Source organism: Sceloporus undulatus, chromosome 1 (assembly GCF_019175285.1).
Source record: "Sceloporus undulatus isolate JIND9_A2432 ecotype Alabama chromosome 1, SceUnd_v1.1, whole genome shotgun sequence".
NCBI lineage: Eukaryota > Metazoa > Chordata > Lepidosauria > Squamata > Phrynosomatidae > Sceloporus > Sceloporus undulatus.
The window spans coordinates 20,048,250-20,069,825 of record NC_056522.1 but is presented as its reverse complement, the minus strand read 5'-3'; the positions used below and the strand labels follow the sequence as shown (position 1 = coordinate 20,069,825).

At 40.7% G+C, this 21,576-nt stretch overlaps 1 protein-coding gene across 2 annotated transcripts in view; it reads left to right on the top strand.

Annotated features, from left to right (window-relative positions):
* The window catches only part of FOXN2 (forkhead box N2), a 60,221-nt gene that overhangs the window by 13,113 nt on the left and 25,532 nt on the right, over nucleotides 1-21,576 (top strand). For both annotated transcript variants that reach the window (XM_042473841.1, XM_042473848.1), the window contains exon 2: nucleotides 17,234-17,787. In XM_042473841.1, coding sequence (XP_042329775.1) covers nucleotides 17,248-17,787 — 540 coding nt within the window. In that variant the 5' untranslated portion in view covers nucleotides 17,234-17,247. The remainder of the gene's footprint in view (nucleotides 1-17,233; nucleotides 17,788-21,576) is intronic.

Sequence of the window (21,576 nt, the reverse complement as noted above, 5' to 3'; positions counted from 1 at the left end):
AAACCTATTTGACACAAAAGTTTGTTTTTTAATCCCATTAAATAAACAGTTCTATTATAGAGAAATGAATGGGTCATAAAGCAAACCAATCTAGAATTCTCACTAAAAGTGAGAATTACTAAAACAGGGGTAGGCAACCTTTTTGAACCGGGGGCCGGGTTGCTGTCCCTCAGACAACTGCGGGGCCGAACTCAAAATGGTGCCCGGAGCGGCGCGGAAGCTGTGGCAGGGGCAGCAATCGGTGGCAGGACCGGGCTGTGGCTGGTCCCAAGGCCTCGCCGGGCCGCATCCGGCCCGTGGGCCGTAGATTGCCGACCCCTGTACTAAAATGAGGGTGTTGTACTTTGGACATAACATGAGATGATGTGTTGTTGGTGCTGTTAACTGCCCTCGAGTCGACCTTGACTCATGGCAACCCTGTGGTTGACATATCTCCAAGACCCCCTATTTTCCACTGCTTTGCTTAAGTCTTATAGATTCATGCCCATGGCCTCCCTAATTGAGTCTATCCATCTGACATGTGGTCTTCCTTGTTTTTTACTACCTTTGACCTTCCCTAGCATTATTGTCTTTTTCAGTGAATCATGCCTTCTCATGATGTGGCCAAAGTACAGTAACCTCAGTTTAATCATCTTGGCTTCCAGGCTTGATTTGTTCAAGGACCCATTTCTTTGTCTTTTTGGCTGTCCGTGGTGTCCCCAGCACTCCTCTCCAGCATCACCCCAAAAGAGTTTCTTTTCATTTCATCTACTTTTTTCACTGCCCGGCTCTCACATCTGTATGTGCTGATAGGAAACGCACTGGATTGAACGATTCTAATTTTTGTGCTAAATTATATGTCCTTATGCTTTAGTATCTTCTCTAGTTCTTTCATCACTGCCCATTCCTAGCCTTGTGATTTTGTGTCTGTAGTATCCTTTCTGATCAGTGTTTAATCCAAGGTATGGGAAATCCTTAATTATTTTGATTTCCTCATTCTCTAGGTTGAATTTATGTACATCCCCCATGGCCATTATTTTTGTTTTCTTCGTGTTCAGCAACAAGCTTGCCTTTGCACTTTTTCCACCTTGATCTTGTTCCAGGTCCATGAGGTTTTCTGCTAGTAGTATGGTGTCCTCAGCCTATCTTAGATTGTTGATGTGTCTTGCTCCTATCTCCACTCTTCCATTGTTGAATAAGATGTTATTCAACATCTTTATCAATGACCTGGATGACAGAATTGGGAGCATACTTATCAAATTTGCAGATGACACCAAATTAGGAGGAATAGCTAATACTCCAGAGGACAGGATCAACATTCAAAATGACCTGTATAGACTAGAAAGCTGGGCCAAAGCTAACAAAATGAAATTCAGCACGGAGAAATGTAAGGTACTGCACTTAGGGCAGAAAAATAAACTGCACAGATATAGGATGGGGGACACCTGGCTTAAGAAGACAACATGTGAAAGGGATCTAGGAGTCCAAGTAGACCACAAGTTGAACATGAGTCAACAGTGCAATGCGGCAGCTAACAAGGCCAATGCGATTTTAGGCTGCATCAATAGAAGTATCGTATCTAGATCAAGAGAAGTAATAGTGCCACTCTATTCTGCTCTGGTCAGGCACAACCTGGAATATTGTGTCCAGTTCTGGGCACCACAATTCAAAAAAGACATTGAGAAACTGGAGCGTGTCCAGAGGAGGGCGATTAAAATGGTGAAAGGTCTGGAAACCTCGCCCTATGAGGAACGACTCAGGGAGCTGGGGATGTTTAGCCTGGAGAAGAGAAGGTTAAGAGGTGATATGATAGCCCTGTTTAAATATTTGAAAGGATGTCATATTGAGGAGGGAGCAAGCTTGTTTTCTGCTGCTCCAGAGAACAGGACCCGGAACAATGGATGCAAGCTACAGAAAAAGAGATTCCACCTCAACATTAGGAAGAACTTCCTGACAGTAAGGGCTGTTCGACAGTGGAACACACTCCCTCGGAGTGTAATGGAGTCTCCTTCCTTGGAGACCTTTAAGCAGAGGCTAGATGGCCATCTATTGGGGAATGCTTTGATTTGGATTTCCTGCATGGCAGGGGGGTTGGACTGGATGGCCCGTGCGGTCTCTTCCAACTCTATGATTCTATGATTCCAGTCCAAGCCTATTTGTATGATATTTTCTGAATATAAGTTGAACAAGTAGGGTGAAAAGATGCATCTTTGCCTGATCCCTTTGCCAGTTGGAAACCATTCTGTTTCTCCTTATTCTGTTCTAACAGTTGTCTCTTGTCCTTAAATACAGATTTCTCATCAGGACTGCCAGATGTGGTGGAATTTGCTTAAATAAAACTGTTCTAATTTGAACTATGCTATTTCCTTATAAAATGTTAAAATACAAATATGCATGAATTGTAGATTAAAAAACACATTCATATTCATCATCAAGTGGTGGGCGACATCTGCAATGTGTGTGACGTCCAAATGTACGTAGATATAAAGGGGCAGCAAGGGCAAAAAGTTTGAGTACTACTGTTCTGTGAACAGTTTTGCAAACATATTCATCACAACTCATACTTAAAGTAGTGAGTGAATTTCATAAAGTCAGTCTGCCTTCCCTCTCCCAGACCCACAGAACATCTAAACCATGGCAACCCCAAAGCATCCGCCACCATGCTGGAGGTTGGAACAGATGGCTCTCACAAATGGCATGATCCAGTTGGGTTCCCTTAGGGAAAAACTTGGGAATGATCGTGCATATGAGCATAAAGGAAGATTAATTAATAGAGGCATTGTTGGTGCCTGGATTTGGTTGCTCCTATTAGCACTCTAATTATGTGCTAGTTGTGCTCTTTTATGGAGAGGTCATACACAGCATATAGAAAATATTCCTTTCTTTTTTGAGGCTTCCTTTCACTAAGAGCTGTATTTTAAGAGAACTGTGTTTACTGTGCTTAAATTTATTAAAACAGAATGTCAGATGAACATATTCAATCTGAGGTCAACTTTATTTGCTCCTAGTAAAGTATGTATAAAAGAGTTAGCATAGTGTAGTTGTTTGGTCTAGGACTTTGGGAAACCAGGGTTCAGATCCCTGCCCAGCCATAGAAACCAACTGTCTGACATTAGGGAAGTTGCATTCTCTCGGCCTCAGAGCAAGATAAAGGCAAACTCCCCTCTGAACAAATCTTGCCAAGAAAAACCCATGATAGGTTTGCCATCAAGGGTTGCCATAGGTCGAAATATTTGAAAGGATGTCATATTGAGGAGGGAGCAAGCTTGTTTTCTGCTGTTCCAGAGAACAGGACCCGGAACAATGGATGCAAGCTACAGGAAAAGAAATTCCACCTCAACATTAGGAGGAACTTCCTGACAGTAAGGGCTGTTTGACAGTGGAACAAACTCCCTTGGAGTGTAGTGGAGTTTCTTCCTTGGAGGTCTTTAAGCAGAGGCTAGATGGCCATCTATTGGGGATGCTTTGATTGGATTTCCTGCATGGCAGGGGGTTGGACTGGATGGCCCTTGCGGTCTCTTCCAACTCTATGATTCTATGAAACCGACTTGGAGACACCCAACAGCAACTAGTGTGTATAGACCGAGCTTGGACAAGTTATTTACAGTATTTGAACTATGGCTCCTCACAACTAGCAAGGTCAGTGGCCTTGTTGTCTGGAGATTTCTGGGATTTGTAGTCTGTAATATAACTTTTCCAAACTCCGGATAGAGTATCTCTTGGGATTTTTTCTTATTCTTTTGGAGACTTAAACTGCCTTTTGATTTGTGTTCACTGATCAAGTTCTGAGTCTAAATACCCTAAAGGCATAAGATCCTTACTGATCTTGAAAACTAAGCAAGGTCAGTCCTGGTTAGTCCAGTCGGCCCTTAGTTTTCATAGGGGTTAGGGGTGCAGGATCCCTTCTCAAGTGGAAAAACTGTGAATATAGGAAGCTTTTTTTTTTTACCCAAGAGAACACTCCTCTAGGATTTCTATGTCCTCCAGCGCAAATCTCTGTTCACCTTCTTCCAGAAGTTGTGGTAAACATAGTTGAAATTTGGAAGTTGATCAAAGAATTGTGCTGAAGGACCTCGAAATGCCCTAGGGAGAACATATTTTTTTCAGTTGAGTATAGAGCAGCAGTGGAGAAGGCAAAACAATTAAACTGGGAATAATCAAATCCACAAATGCTTAACCTGAAAATGAGGAGGAACATCTGTACAGTACTTGAATGGGAGACCTCCAGCAAATAACAGGTGCTGTAGGCTATATTTCAGAGGATGGAACTGGCAAAACCACTTCTGGGTATTTCTTGCCTGAGAAAACCTAATTGAATTCATGCAGTCATCATAAGTTGACAAGCGAGTTGAAAGTGCATACACATACAATCATGTTCCACTCAGGTTAAAAACAGATACATTTCTAGACAAATGTGGGCAGCTTGAAATACCGTAATCCTTGCTGCATTTAGGACAGATGCACCTTTTTTTCCTTTTATGGTGTAAGCTTTGAAAAACCAGTTTTGCATGTGGTTGATTTGAACCTGGGAAAATTAAGTTTGGAAAACTGGCTGGCTAGTGCACAGAAAGGTACCACTCAATAATTGCCCAGAGCAGTTTTTCCGCATATATATATATATATATATTAATTCAGGAGGTACCCTTTAAAAAAACTATTTTATTTTAGAAATATAAGGTAGTAAGAAACTAAAAAACATTAACCATAAACAATGAATGCAAACTGTTTTATATTATCAGTTGCAAGTTCTTTGGTTATTTTAGGATCTTTGATTCTTATTCATACACTTAGATGTTTCTGTCTGTCCACATCCACCATTATTATCTAGTAAAAATTACAGTTGACAACTGCCAGCTTCCAATTGTTATCTTTACTAGTACCAATATCCTTTTAAAAAGGAGGGCTGCATACTGAGTGCATTCTGATCTGTGGGTCTTGTATATCTGGAATAAATGGAAAGTAAATTTCTAAGAATGAGACTTGCTTGTTTCCATCATTTTAACCAAACAATTAAATTGTTTCAGTTTGACAGAAAGCTACAAACTTTGGAGGTTTTTTGGAAATTACTCATCTCCAGTGTATCCTCTGTTTGTTTTCTGCTGTCATGTTATACAACTATCCTTACTTGTTATAACTATCCTTACATCTTACTTGTTATGTACCTTCAAGTCAGCACCTAGTCTTCTGGTGTGGTAGTCCAACACTTAAACCACTGCATCACAATGGCTCTTTATAACTATCCTAGCCATTGGTAATAATAAATAAAATAATTAATTAGAGAATTGGATATGTTTAGCTTGGAGAAGAGAAGACTGAGAGGGAACATGTTAGCAATCTTTTAATATCTGAAGTGATGTCATGTCAAAGATGGAGAGAACTTATTTTCTGCCACTCTAGAGACTAGAATACAAACCAGTGGATTCAAGCTGCAAGAAAAGAGATTCTACATTCTTTACTGAAAGAACTGTTTGACAGTGGAGCAGATTGCTTCAAGGTGGTTTCTGGGGTGAAATCTCCACTGGAGATCTTTAAAGACAGGTTGGATGGGTATCTCTTAGGAGTGCTACAGTTGTATGTTCTTGTGTGCTAGGTGGTTGGAATAAATAATTGAATCATAGAGTTGGAAGAGACTACAAGGCCCATCCAGTCCAACCCCCTACCATGCAGGAACTTACAATCAAGGGACCCCTGACAGATGGCTGCCCAGCCTCTGTTTAAAGATCTCCAAAGAAGGAGACTCCACCATTCTCCAAGGGAGTGTTTCCACTCTCAAACAGCTCTTAATGTCAGGATGTTCCTCCGAATGTTTACAATAGATGGAATCTCTTTTCCTGTAGCTTGCATCCATTTTTCCATGTCTTATTCTCTGGAGCAGCAGAAAACAAGCTTGCTCCGTCCTCAATATGACATCAGTTCAAATATTTAAACAGGGGTATCATATCACCTTCTCTTCTCCAGGCCAAACACACCTAGCTCCCCAAGTCACTTGTCATGGGGCATGGTTTCCAGACCTTTCACCATTTTAGTCGCCCTCCTTTGGACATGCTCCAGCTTCTCAACATCCTTTTTGAACTGTGGTGCCCAGAGCTGGACACAATATTCTGGGTGAAATCTGACCAAAGCAGAATAAAGTGGCACTATTACAGTGCACCCACGTTTTATGTGGCCCTGCCATACGCAGCTTTCAGCATATGCTGAAAACCACGCTGGAAGAGCCCGTTGCATGCCCTGGAAGAACTAATGGGGTGTGTGCACACCGTTGTGCTGCTGTGTGCCATGGGTGCGAGCCCCATTACTTCCAATGGGGCTCCACAAACACGGAATTCCCCTTACGCGGAGGGATACGTAACGGATCCCCGCATAAGGGGAGCCTCAGTACAAAGGTTCTTTGTTGATATGTCAAGTGAGGGTGCACTGTACTTCCCTTGATCTAGATACTAAACTTCTATTGATGCAGCCCAGAATTGTACTGGCCTTTTTAGCTGCCACATCACACTGTTGACTCATGCTGAACGTCTGGTCTGCTAGGACTTCTATTTCCTTTTCACATGTAGTCTCATTAAGCCAGGTGTCCCCATCCTATGTCTATGAATTTAATTTTTTTACCCTAAGCACAGTACCTTACATTTTTCTGTATTAAAATACATTTTGTAGCTTTGGCCCAGCTTTCTAATCTGTTAAGGTCATTTTGAATGTTAATCCTGTCGTCTGGGGTATTAGCTATTCCTTCTAATTTGGCGTCATCTGCAAATTTGATAAGCATGCCCCCTATTCTTTCATCCAAGTCATTGATAAAGATGTAGAATAACACTGGGCCCAGGACAGAACCCTATGGCACCCACTAGTCACTTTCCTTCAGAATGGAGAAGAGCCATTGCTGGCTAACTCTTTATATAATATCTTTATATAATACCTTTATATAATATAAAGCCTATAGAGAAGGACTACATTGGAGTGTTACGAACATTATTTTCTTGTTTGGGGATATGTATTTGAAAATGACAGTCATATTTACTTGTTTGTATTCACCAGCCTGCCATGATAGGAACATTGTGTCTCTGACTTGTCAACTTTTCCAGGAATGTAGGGAGAGATTGGTGATGATAATATATCTGAATGTACACAAGCCCCTTAAAAAAAGGAGGTACTGGCCCAACAATCCATATTAAGGTAGAGATTGTGAAAGTAGGAATGTAAATCCCACCATCCTCCAACAAGCATGACCATTTGCACTCACTGGGAGATTCCAGGATTTCTTTTAGTCCAAAAATGTAACTTTTTCAAATTCTGATCTGAAATATGGCAAGACAGATACAGGTTGAATTTCCCTTATTTGAAATTCTTGGGACCAGAAATCTTTAGGAATTAAAAAAATAGATTTTAGAATATTTATATTCTGTATACATGAGATATCTTGGAGATGGGACCCAATGAAATTCATTCATGTTCTATACACATCTTATACACATATCCTGAACCTAATTTTATACACAATCTTTTAAATAATTTTGTGTATGAAACAAAGTTTGTGTACATCTAACCATCTGAAAACAAAAATGTCACTATCTCAGCCACCTGTGTGGACAATTTTGGAAACATATCTGGAATGCAAATTGTGAAGGTGAGTGTAAAACATAGTTGAGGAACCACTGGTGGAGGGTGTTCTTCAACTCTTGCCTCTTGGCTCATGACTAAAGAGTAGAGAAATTCCCTGGTCTCTCTTTGTGCTCCGCACTGTGAGCCATAGAGCTGTATGTGCTTTTTTATCTCTCCAAGAGGAGAGGCTGCTAAGCGATGTGCCAGCTTGCGGAAACCTGTGACCAAGAGGCAGGGCTTTATCCCTAAGGGGAACATAATGCTTCAGTTGTCTTGGATACACGGTGGTGTATGTAGCATTGTAATCAAATATAGGCTGCCTGCAATTGCATTGAGGGATTTAAATCTGACCTCTGATCTTGGCAGCAGCTCTAGTGAGGTGGGCAGTGCATACTTGCACGTGGGACAGTTCCTGAGAACAAAGGGGAAGAGACACAAAAGATAATTCTTCGCTCTATATCTCTTGGATTTTTCCAGGACAGATGTCATCTAGGTAAGCGTGCCTGGTATTTGAAGGCTGAGCAAAATGAAGCAATTTAGATTATTTATTTAGCATTCTCCCTAGTTAGTAATGCTCTATGTCCATTGGAATACAGGTTGAGTCTCCCTTATCTGAAATGGCTTGGGACCAGAAGTGATTTGGATTTTGCATTTTGGAATACCTGTATTTGCATATACGTACATAATGAAATATCTTCAAGATGGGACCCAAGTCTAAACACACATTTCATTTATGTTTCATGTTGACCTTATACACATAGCCCAAAGGTAATTTTATACAGCATTTTAAAAGAATTTTGTGCATGGAACAAAGTTGGTGTAACTTGAACCATCAGAAAGCAAAGATGTCACTATTTCAGCTACTCGTGAAAAATGTTTTGGCTTTTGGAGTATTTCAGATTTCGGAATTCTGGATAAGGAAGACTCGATCTGTATTTAAATATTGGAATGATATCTGGTGTACTGTGCTTGGGAGAAAGTTGTGCGTTTGAAATTCAAACAGTGGTTGAACCTACCATGCCTCTAGTCCTGGATGGGGAGGAAAAATGTGTGTGTGTATGTGTAATGAGATTTCTGAATATTGAAATGGCAGGATAGAATTTCTTACCACTATTCTCTTTTTCTGGAGCAATTTCCCACAATACATTTATAGCACTTTTATCTGCTATGGTTTCATCCTGTGGAATTCTGGATTTTACAATTTAGAGAGGCTTGTTCTGAACTGTCAGCCAGAGAGCTGTAGTGCCTCACCAAACTACAAATCCCAGGATTCCAGGATGTTCCCACGACAGTTTAAGTGTAATCTTAGGGGTTGTCTTTTTGTTGTGTGCCTTCAGGTCGTTTCCGACATATGGCGGCCCTACCATCGGGTTTTCTTGACAAGATTTGTTCAAAAGGTTGTTGTTGCCTTTCCCTGAGGCTGAGAGCATGTGACTTGCCCAGGCTCACCCAGTGGATTTCATGGCTGAGTGGGGAATCAAACCCTGGTCTCCAGAGCTGTAGTCCAGTATTCAAACCACTAGATTAGCAAGAAATAAAATTCATATCCATCTTGCAGTATTTTTCCCTGGATTCACTCTGTTAGCACCACACCTACTTGAAATAAACTAGATACAAATTGTGGTGATAGCCTCATATTCCCATGCCCAAATTCAAATCCATACAAAAAGGACATAAATGCATAAATCTGTCAACCAATAATAAAAATAAATTTTATTTCTATTTTCTCACCTCTCCCGACGGATCGAAGCGGGATTACAACAGTATTTCAGACAATAAAATATCTAGCATTACAATTTAAAAACAATAGCCTTTATTGCTTACCTGTCAATCTTACCACTCATCCTGCAAGCTCATTGCATGTCTTCTTTCCTCCTTTGCACCCTAATGAGTGATCTAATGGAGAAAACTTTAAATTTCTTTCTGTCCTTTTCTTTTGATGGGGGAAAGAGAATAGTGGGAAGGTGGAAGGACTCCAGTTTATGTGGCAACACTGGGACTGGAGAAGTCTGGAATTTCCCTTTGCAAAGCCAAAATGTCCTCTGTGCTCTAATCAACCCTGATGGCTTCCTCCGGACTCCCAAAAACTTTACAGTTGGCTTAGGATATCCACAGATTCTGTATCCATGGATTCAATCATCTACAGCTTGAAAATATTAAATAGATAGATATCCAAAAACCAAACCTTGATTTTGCATTTTATATATGTGACACCATTTTACAGTGGATCCTATTCTGGGGTTTTGTTCCAGGAACCCCAGTGGATACCAGTATCCATGGATGTTCAAGTCCTATCAAATACAATGGCATAGTAAAATGGTTTCCCTTATATAAAATGGAAAATCATGGTTTGCTTTTTTGAAATTTATATCTTTTTGGAATATTTTCAAATAATGAATGCTTGAATCCATGTATTAAAAAATGCGTGGACATGGAAGACTGACTATACGATGCCATTGTTAGTGTGATATGTGTTTTAAAGTCTTCAGCAAACCATCATTGTAAAAATGGGTTAATCAAATTTACCACTGACCAAGGTTAGGAGAAGGCTATTTGCCTTCATGTCCAATTTGAGGGCTTCTCAGACAGCATCTCACTGTTTGCTGTGTACTGCTACACTTAGCGGTCTTTATATAGTCTGACTGTGTAGGGTTTTTACTGCTTGATAACCCACCATTTGATGACTCTTACCCCAGTTCCCTCCATTGATATATGCTGAGTTCCTTTGAAGTGATGGCAAGGACTTGTCATCACTGCATGATATCTGGTTGTCCCACTTATGCAACTCATTGCCTGCAGTGTGGGAGGGAGATTCATAACTGTGGCTGCGTCTACACTTAGGAATAATGCAGTTTGACACCACTTTAACTGCCATGGCTCCATCCTACAAAATCCTGGCATTTGTAGTTTTGTGAGGCACCAACACTCTTAGTCAGAAAAGGCTAAAGACCTAAAACTACAAATCCTAGAGTTCCATAGGAAGGAATTACAGCACTTAAAGTAGTGTCAAACTGCATTATTTCTACAGTGTGGATGCACTCTGTGAAACAGTTGTGGAGCATGGAGAAATTAGCTTTTGTGGGGCAAAACAACAACGATGATGATGATGATGATGATGATTATTATTATTATCATCATCATTATTATTATTATTAATATTTATTTATTTATTTATTTATTGCCCGCCCCTCACCATTGATCGAGGCAGGGAACAACAACATACCAACAAATATACATCGGTTACGAACACAACATCAGTCAAAATATACATCAATTAAAAGAACGAACAAGACATATATGTATTAAAACAACCTATGTTTAAAATTCATTGTTTAAATTTTACAATTTTAAAAATCATCTGGATAGGCCAGCCAGAAGAGATTAATCTTCAGTGCTCCTAAGTATTGAACTCCTAGCATATCTCACTAACTGTATAGGTTCTGGGATTTGTAGTCCAGAGAAGCAACTTTTCCCAGTTCTGGCATATTGTGTTTGGACAGCATTAAGTGTAAATCTGTCATCTGGGTTTTTATAGAGACTTCCCTTCTCATTCTGTTAAACCGGTTCAGCCAGGAGGCAACAACAGCAGGTTTTATCTGATGTCAATAATTACACATCTCACAACCATCTCCTCCTTGTCTGCCCCCAGTTACACTCTTATGCTTGCATACGCCCTAAAAACATTGCAACATAATGCACTGTAGTATTACATGCCAAAGGTTTAAGTGCTGGTAATGAGGGCATAGTCCATTCGTTCTGCAACGGCTGATTGAAATTTGCAATACTGAGCAAGCTGGAAGTCATAGAAGCCTGAATGCAAACTCTGTGGAGGAATGCAACCAGTCCTCCAGTTTCAGTCATCCCCTGTTATCCAGTGCCCCTGCTGATTAATTTATCGATAAGGATGCAGGAGGGTCCTCAAGGCTTAAAGTGCCTGGAGTTTTTTGGAAATGCCTTCTAAACCCTGATATGCAAGAAGGAGGGTTTTTTCCTCTCTCTCTCTCTTCCAGAATTTTCCTGCACTGTTTTTTTTAAAACTACAGTCAGTCCTCCATATCCACAGATTTTTTTATCCACTGATTCAACCATCCATGCCATGAAAATATTCTCTCTCTCTCTCTCTCTCTCTCTCTCTCTATATATATATATATATATATATTCCAATCAATCAATTCCATGTATAAATTTATTTATACACACACGCACACACACTCCAACCTTGATCTTACCGTTTTAGATAAGAGACACCATTTTACTATGCTATTGTGTTTAGTGGGAGTTTAGCATCCACAGATTTTTGTATCCATGGGAAGCCCTGGGATTGCCATAACAGGAACAACCACTGGACCACAAATTTGAAGTTGTGTTTTAAATTCTGGTATGGAAGAAGTGGAGATGTTGGTTTGTTGGTTAACTAACCAAAAAAAACTTATAAAAATACTGTAAGACGTTGACGTAAACCAGAAAGAGTCATTTGTCTATTTGGTCTTTCCCAGGCATTTCTTAAAATGATAGAAAAAGAAAATTGAAGTCCCTTAAATATGTAATGTAATTTTTCATCAGAATCAAAGGATAGAACATGGAAATGTTAATTACTTGAAGATCTCAGAAAGTACTACAGTTGTCCCTCCATTTTCACGGGGATTCGTCCCCCCCCCCCGCAAAAACAGAGCCTCACACTTATTCAAGCCCCATAGGCTTGAATTGAGTGCACCTCTGTGTGCGTGCGCCATTGCAAATAGCAGAGGCCGCCCCTCCGCATATATTCAAAGGCAAGGATCTGAGATCTGCACATTAGGAGGGGTGACAGTATTTCCAAGCTCTGACAAAGATATGTCAAAATGCGGGGATCATTTGTGGGCAAAAGTGTGTAAAAATATTTCAGAGGACTGGAAATGTCCCATTTACCATATGACTCGAATTTTATCTGATTTTAGAAGCTAAACAGGGCTAAGCCTGGTTAATAGATATATAGGAAATACCAGGGGAAACTAAGAATCTCCAGGTAGGGCTAGGAGAGAATCCTGGCTGAAACTTTGGAGAACCATTAATGCCAGCAGAATTGATAATAATGGGTAGATAGACTCATGGGTATGAAGTGGGTATGAAACGCCTTCCTATCTTCCTGTGACAAATCAAATCCATCAAGTCTTCATTTCAATGAACATTCAATGACATGGTGTGGTGGTTTGAGTGTTGGACTAGGACACCAGGAGACCAAGGTTCAGATCTCTGTTCGGACCTGGAAACACACTGAGGCCTGTTACAGACAGCCAAAATAAAGCTGCTTTGAGTCACAGTGGAGGTATGGTGTTTCAATGATGCATGCGTCCTAAGAGTCCAGAAGTCGCACCAAAGCCATGCTCCAGCCCTAAAGACTGGAGCGTGGCTTTGGTGTGGCTTCTGGATCTTAGGATGCATGCATCATTGAAACACCATACCTCCACTGTGACTCGAAGCAGCTTTATTTTGGCTGTCTGTAACAGGCCTGAGTTACCTTGGGCATGTCACACTCTCACCACTTCAGAGGGCAGCAAGGGCAAACCGTCATCTGAACAAATTCTGCCAAGAAAACCCTGTGATAAGTTCGCCTTAGGGTCACCATAAATCAGAAATAACTTGAAGGCATGCAACAACAATAATCCCCACCAAATTACTTGTACTGTAAAGGATTATTAAAATATATGTGGAATACTTTGACTCTTTTAACTAAGTGACAATGACGATGATTATTGCATAGACTATTTTTTATATTGCATGGACTTTTTTAGTAGAGCTAGTGTGGCATAATGGTTTGAGAGTCAGACTACACTCTGGAGACCAGGATTTGATTCCCTGCTTGGCCATGAAACCCACTGGGTAACCTTGGGCAAGTCACATGCTTTCAACCTCATGGGAAGGGAATGGCAAACCTCCTCTGAACAGCTCTTACCAAGAAAACTCCACAATAGGGTCGGCTTAGGGGTTCCATACGTCTGAAACAACTTGAAGGCACACAACAACAATGATTTTTAGAATCATAGGATCATAGAATCTCAAAGAGACCTGAAAGGCCATCAAGTCCCTGGTGTTACTCAGAAATTGTAATTCTTGTGTATTACTTAATGTAATGGCAGTAGTAGTAGCATAGAATCATAGAGTTGGAAGAGACCTCAAGGGCCATAAAGTCCAACCTCCTGTCATGCAGGAACACTCAGTCAAAGCATCCCTGTCAAGATAACCATCTAACCTCTTTAAAAACCTCCAAAGAAGGAGACTCCACCACTTTCTGAGGAAGTGTGTTCCTCTGTCGAACAGTTCTTCGACTGTTCCTAATGTTGAGGTGGAATTTGTTTTCCTGTAGCTTGCATCCATTGTTCCAGATCCAGATCCTATTCTCTGGAGCAGCAGAAAACAAGCTTGCTCCATCCTCAATATGACGCCCATATATCACCTCTTAACCTTCTCTTCTCCAGGCCAAACATGCCTAGCTTCCTAATACTCCTCATTGGGGATGGTTTCCAGACCCTTCACCATTTTGGCTGGAAGCAATTGCAAAATTATACAGCATCATCAGTTCTGTGCAGCCAAAAGGGGGAACTTTGGAAGCCAGAAGCATGAATAGAAAACCTAAGTTGAAATTCTAACATCCTGCTGGGTGACTGTGAGTACATTTGTGAATGTTATCCATCCATCAGCTCAGTGCCCTGTCATCAGGTGTTCATGCATGTTTTTTTGTTTTTGTTTTTTAAGAAAAAATGATGACCTACCACACAAGATACTTTTTTGTTTTGAGGATAAAAAGTTTATAAACCGGTGTGTACTATGCTGTGTATGAGCTGCAGGTGCCAAGAAACCATGATGCCATTGCTATAGAAACCTTGACTTGATTAGATATCATAGCACTGTTTGATTCACATTGATATGTTCTAGGTTCCCACTGAGAAATGAAAATATTTATCTTCTCTCTGCCTCAGACACAAACACACACACACAATACATTCTGTTGCCTTCTAGCTTACAAAATGGCTTTGATGTAAAATTTAATTAAGGTAGTTGTAGGAAAGAACAAAGTGGAGTCTCTGATTTTTGTTGTGTTGTTGTTGTTGGACAAGTTGGACACATTTGTGGCAAATTGTTTGTGGTGTGTTTTTAATTTAAGAGAAACCTTGTATAACTTGCAGTTTATCTCCCTCTAGAAGATACATCCAGCCAACAGAGAATACTCTGCTATGAGAAAGCAAAGTCATCCTTTGTTGGGTTTGAACAATATTGACCTCGACCAGCAGAAATTTCAGTTTTATTAGCCCCTATAGCAGTTAATATTTTAGTGCAACAGTTGTGTACTCATTACTCAGGGATTACATAGGATCCATCTAGCTTTCCTAACCATCTTTCCCCTTGTCATCTTAGCATGAAGAATGCTAGATACAGAGGAATTTTTCTCCAGTAGTAATACTCCCAGCCCTTAGTTAGTTGCATTGGTGAAGGTTGCATGTAATGAATGTCTGGTGACTAATGACCCTTTTGATTATGGTCCAGAACACGCTGCAGAAATAATCCAATTTGAGACCGCTTTAACTGCCTTGGCTCAATGCTAGGGAATCCTGGGAATTTTAGTTCATTGTGGCACCAGAACTCCCTGACTGGGAAGGCTAAATGTTTCACAAAACTACAGTTCCAAGAATTCCTTAATATTGAGCCGGGCAGTTGAAGCAGTCTCAAACTGGATTATTTCTGCAACGTGTTTTGGACCTATGCAACTGACTACTTATCAGTTTGACTATTCCCTTTTTGGGGGGAGGAGGGGGAGATGATGGTTCCAATTATTGATTTTCTTTGTATTTGTTTTAATTCTTCAGCACTTTGCTTCCATTCCAAAATGGTCATCTCATGTATTTCAGTTGCAGTGCAAAACGACTCAGGACATTTAGATTTTATATCTGTGGAGATCAGATTAGTCAGTCAAGACCTTCCACAATCAGATTAACTCCAGGGCACGTAGGCCATGGAAACCCACTAGGTGACCTTGGGCAAGTCACACTCTCTCAACCTCAAAGTAATGACAAACCTTCTCTGAACAAATCTTGCCAAGAAAACCCTGTGATAGTTTCACTTGAGGGTCGCCATAGGTCAGAAATCACTTGAAGAAAAATATCTAGTAATCCTGCAAAACGATTGTACCACCTTTATTTTAATTTTTTTGTAGTTTACCTGAATTTCTAGCAAGCTATGAAGTGTTTGAATCTTGTCCACTTGCTCTGAAGATGCTTTGTCAGTTGTTACTAGTGATGTATTCCAAGTTTTTTAGTCCAAGTCTCAAGTGTCAGGTCTCAGGATGAGTTTGAAGTCCTTGCAAGGTACTTTCAAGTCAAGTCTAGTCAAAAGTCTGGGAGCCAACTTTTAATGTTTCTCGTAGAGGAACAGCAAATGCATTAGGCAGTGGGCTTGAGGAGAAGGTTGAGATTTGCTTGGTAGTTGTCCCCGCTGCACTTCAAAAGATCCTTCTAAAGTTTTTCAAAAACTTTAGAGGTATCCTTTGGCCTCAAGCCCATTATCTAATGCATTTGCTGTTCTTCTCCCAGAAACACACCCTGTGCTTTGGGGGCTGGTCTTGCCTGCTGCTCAAAGTAAAATGCACCAGCCATTCAGTCACTAAAAATATACAAGTCTCAAGTCAAATCAAGTCAGTATGATGTCATTTTTGCCAAGTCAAGTTCAAGTCAAGTGACTTGAGTTCGACTTAAGTCCAAGTTAATTGACTCAAGTCTACATCACTGGTTATTACCCGTAAACATCACAAGTAGGGGCATGTTGTCAGTACATGCTGCACAAATGCACAGACTTGTAAAATGGTAGCCAATGAATCTAACATTTCCTGTATTGCTTCCTTTTGACAAGTTGAAGAGAGTTTATAATGCAATTTTGCTATGAAAAGGCACCTGGTTAGAAATTGTGATCTCTGATCTAGGCACCTGTGAAAGGGAGAGTTAAAAGAAGTCCCCTGCACAGTAGGATAAAGCGTACTTATAGGTATTATTTAAATTATAAATGCAAGGTTATAGTGGCAGATTAGGAGAAACAGTACTAACAGTGCAACCTTTCATTTGCATTGCATCATAACAGAAATTATTAAATCTTAATGTGTTGGTTAGTTGTAATTTTAACTTTCTGAAAATGCTGAAATTGTGTATGCACAAAGTTCCAGGTTAACCTTGGAATCATAGAGAAGGAAGGGAAACCATTTACTCAGTTCCCTGGTGCTGCAGAATGGCTTTGCTAAAATGTCTCATAGAGGTGGAGATGTAATTGTTCAAAAACATCCCAACATACGAGAGACCACTACCTTCTGAGGTAACCCAAAAGCACACCACCTCTCCATGTTAGACAGAGAAAATATTCTGTCTAAACCTCTGGACTTTTGCTAGTCTAGGGATATGATTTGTGTAGCCCTCCAGATGTTGAACAGCAGCTTCTAGCATCCCTCACCACTATTCTGGCTAAGATTGCTGGAATTTATAGTTCAGCAACCTCTGGAGAGCAGCACAGTTCTCACCCCTGGGCTGAGCTAGATGGTCAGCATAGGCATCCATCGCCTTTGTATTTTCTTTCTTTCTTTCTTTCTTTCTTTCTTTCTTTCTTTCTTTCTTTAAAAAGAATAATTTTCATGTGTTTCTAGGCCAACAAGATTAAATGGGTCCAATAACTGGAATGACTCCAGATAAGAAAGCAGAAACGCCGGGGGCAGAGAAAGCTGCGGGGCTACGACATATCCAAAGAATGGGAAGCTTGCCAGAGGAGGCAGTTGATGCTGCTCGACCAAAGGCCTCGGCTGTGGACAGTGAAGTAGCTGATGATGAGCTCACAAACTTGAACTGGCTGCATGAAAGTACTAACCTCTTAACAAACTTCAGCCTCGGAAGCGAGGGTCTTCCAGGGGTTAGTCCTCTATATGATATCGAGGGCGATAATGTGCCATCTTACACTGCCTCCTGCTATTCTAATCCTGAGAAGAAATCTGCCACTTCTAAGCCCCCCTATTCTTTTAGCCTTCTGATATACATGGCAATTGAGCATTCCCCAAATAAAAGCTTACCGGTGAAAGAAATTTACAGTTGGATCCTGGAACGCTTCCCCTACTTTGCTACGGCGCCCACTGGCTGGAAGAACTCCGTTCGGCATAATCTTTCCTTGAATAAGTGTTTCCGAAAGGTGGAGAGGAGTCACGGCAAGGTGAGAATGGGCTGTTAGTGGGGGTACTTTGGTTGAAAAAAGAAATGGCTAACAGATTTGCTGTTGTGATTGTTAAATTATGATTGGAAATGGCATTCTGTCCAGACACAGCCATAGACAATGAAGGGGAATGTCAGGAATTGCATTTCGACAACGTCACAGTTCCTGGAGGGTCACAGTTCCCTCTCTGATTTAAGAACATGTAAGCATGTTTTACATGGAGACTCCTGAGAGCCAAGGTAATAGAAATAAGCATGTGTTGCTATACAGAGCCCATTCTTTACTCAGTAACATGGAAATTCATGTGATCCATTTTTGGCAAGTCATTTGGAGAGGACTGGGAAGCCTGTTATAGTAAGTAAATCTGAAAGGAATTTGGACTGTTTGGTTCTTGCACAGTCAGCCATAAAACCAGCTGTGCCAAGAGCAAGCCAACAAGCAGATAAAACCAAGTAATCACTGGTTCAATAATGACAACAATAATAATCCCACTTTTAGGTTTGTTTTGTTTTGTAGAGCAGGACTGGGAACTTTTGTTTTGACTCGCACCTCCTATAATTTGTCCGGAATCTCTCACCAGTCAGCTTCAGTGATCCCAGCTTCTAATATATTGCTGCTGTATTGTTTCAAGAAGGGCAGAAAGCCTTTTCTATAGCCAGTTGATCCATATGCGTGCATAATTTTATAAAAACTAAGTAGCATTTTGATTTTTTTGATCTAAATTTAAATTCCAAGGAACATCATAAAAAAAGAAGATGAAAAAGAAACAATAAAAGAAACTGTAAAACAGACTCAGCCAATTGAATCAAACTTGGTTAATCACATGTTGCCATTTTGAAAGGAAAAAGACCTCAGCTTGCCTGGCTATTCCGTGGATGCTCAAGTTCCATTAAATACAATGGCATAGTCAAATGGTATCCCTTATGAGAAAATCAGGGTTTGCTGTTTGGAGTTTATATATATTTTAAAATATTTTCAAGCCGTCGGTGCTTAAATTCATAGATAAAAAAATCTGTGGATATGGAGGGTTGATCGTATAAAGGAATTGATGGTGTTAGAAGACATCCTTCCAAAATTTCAACTACTGAGATGATGGAGCGTACAGATTCCAAATATCCATTTTCTTGATTACTCTTAATTTGTAAAAAAAAGATCTTTACTGTAAAGATCATCATCTGAAAATCTGAGTACAGCTGAAAAGACTACTCTGTCGCAACCATTTGCTGTGCTACAAAATCTTCCATGAATTGGCTGTCTTGAATTAGGCTGCTGCCATTGCTAGCATACATTTGTGAGCTACTGTTTAATTTTCACCAGAACTAGTGTTCCACCACTAGTGGAACATAAAATTCCAGCAGCATACGTATATGGAGCTTTAGGACGGTGATGGATGAAGAGAACTGTTACTATACAATAACATCCAAAATCCACAAAACAGTGATGCCTTTATTGGGCCAAGAAAAATGCACAAAATACATGATGCATGCTTTTGAGGCTCCACTGGCTTCTACATCAGGCAAAGATGTTAAAAATCGAAAAGGAGGAAAAAAAGAAAAACAAATGGCAATGTTGGAACCACAGGCCTACATTTTGTTAAGATGTAATAATTGTTTTCAGTTATGATGGTATGAAGGCATATCCATGTAAGCAAAGGTAACTCCTCCTTTTTGGCCATGCTGGTTCTGGAGGAAAAAAGTCATAAAGTCCAGAAAATAATGTTTAAACTCCATTAGCAACACACAAAAAAGTAAATTTTGAGATCCATTTTGTCTCTATCCTGTGGGAAGCTATCCACCTCCCTCCATAGCAGGGAACATTGGATTTCTCACGAAGTCTCTGGATTGTTGCATTTGGAAAACTTTGGGGGAAAAACATTGCAGAAGAAGATACCTGAGTACTCTTGCCAACACAGGTGGGCTTCCCTTCACAAATGCCTTGATTTATACGAGGCAGTGAATGCTGAATGATTTGATGCAAGGAAATCAAGACAGATAACAAGGAAGTTTGTACCCTTTCTTGTATTGGATGGATTCATCAGGCATGTGTCAGATGCTGAGTAGTAACCAAGGAAGGGGACAGGCATTGGTTTACTCCTTTGCTTAAGGCTGCATTTGTATGACTCAGAAATAATTGCACATGTAAAGCATCCTGGAAAAGTTAATGCCAATCTACTTGCCCACTCTTGTCCTTTCCTGTGCTTTGGTATCTGCCCAGGTGACTTTAAAAGTTTTGCCAGCCTTCAAAGTCTTAATATTGCAGAGTTTGTACACATAGGCAGGGTTGCGATTCTTTTGCAGATCAGCAGGAAAATGGCAAGTTTCATCAGCTCTCACGAAGTAAAGGGTTTTATTAGAAAGTTGTTGCTGTTCTGGGGATAGCTTAGCGTGAGTGTGGGCTTGGATAGCAGCCTGGTTTGGGTTGCTATGGCAGCATTTCCTCTTGCTCAGCTGGCTTGTGAGCGGCTGGTAGTGCGAGGCAGAGGCTGTGTTCCTGCTGATCCGGTGGTGTGTGCCACTTACTGGAGGGAGATGAGAGGAGGGCTGGAGAAATCTCTCATTTTAGCCTTTTAAAGCTCGGTTATAGGTCATATGCAAGTGTCCCCTCCTTCTCGTGTGTGTGTGTGTGTATTGATGTGACTGACCTAATCTCAAAGCACATAGCTACTTTGTGAGCTGTTATAAAAAAATAACCCCAGGGCTAAACCCAACAGCTGTTTTTGCAGTGATCATAGAGGAACCACTTATGCAATGGAAACAGGATATATGTATGTCTACATGCATCAGTGTGCTGAGATACAAAACCTTGGCTTTGTATCATAGTAAGCAGCAGACACTGCCCAGAGGAGAGCCTACACATTTTCCCCCAGAGGGTAGTACTTCAGCCGAATTTGAGGCCAGTTTTCAAGTTGATATGGCTACAAGAAGCACAGTAACACCCACCCATGGGCAAAATTAAATGGGTGAATTCAAATGTTGGCCAGCCAGTTTCCTTACTCCTCCCATATCCTTGTCTGCACAGGCCAAAAGGCCTGCTTCTCCCCCATTCTGGTGTCATTCTGTTTGGATGATGCATGACCCAACCTCTGGTTCTGGTGCAAGCAGATTGGACAACATCTGGCACATTCCATACCCGAACTAGGGTATAACATCCTTAAACCACATTTTAAAAACTTAGTTGTTCCTCCGGATCTTATCCTGCTGAGCCACCCCAGGCACATCTGCAGCTGCTGCAGGTTGCTTGTTTTGAGGTAAGAACAAATGTCCAACCAGGAAACCATCACTGGACACTTTGTTCTGACCTCAGAAGCGAGCAACCTTCAGCAGATGTGCCAGGTGGCTCAGCAGGACACCCGTGTAGACAGCTGTTGCAGTGCAATAGCAAGTACAGTTGTCCCTCCATATTCACTAGGGTTAGGGGAACAAGACCCCCGTGAATATGGAAAAACCGCAAATAACAAAAACACCATGTTTTTACCTGAAGGACACCTCTCTAGGGATCTCTAGGTCCTCCAATGCAACTCTGTGGTCAATGTCCAACATACACTGACCATAGAATGGCACTGGAGTAGCTACAAATGGTCTTTCAGTGCAACTTTTAGTTAAAGTTGACCACAGAGTTGCACTGGAGGACCTAGACAGTCCTAGAGAGAACATATTAATGAAATCCGTGAATAATCAAATCCGCAAATATCAAAGCCGCAAATATGGAGGGATGACTGTACATTTCTATATGGCTTATCAGTGCACTTAACCAGTTTACAGTGTGTAAGCTAAGAAAAGGATGGCCAGA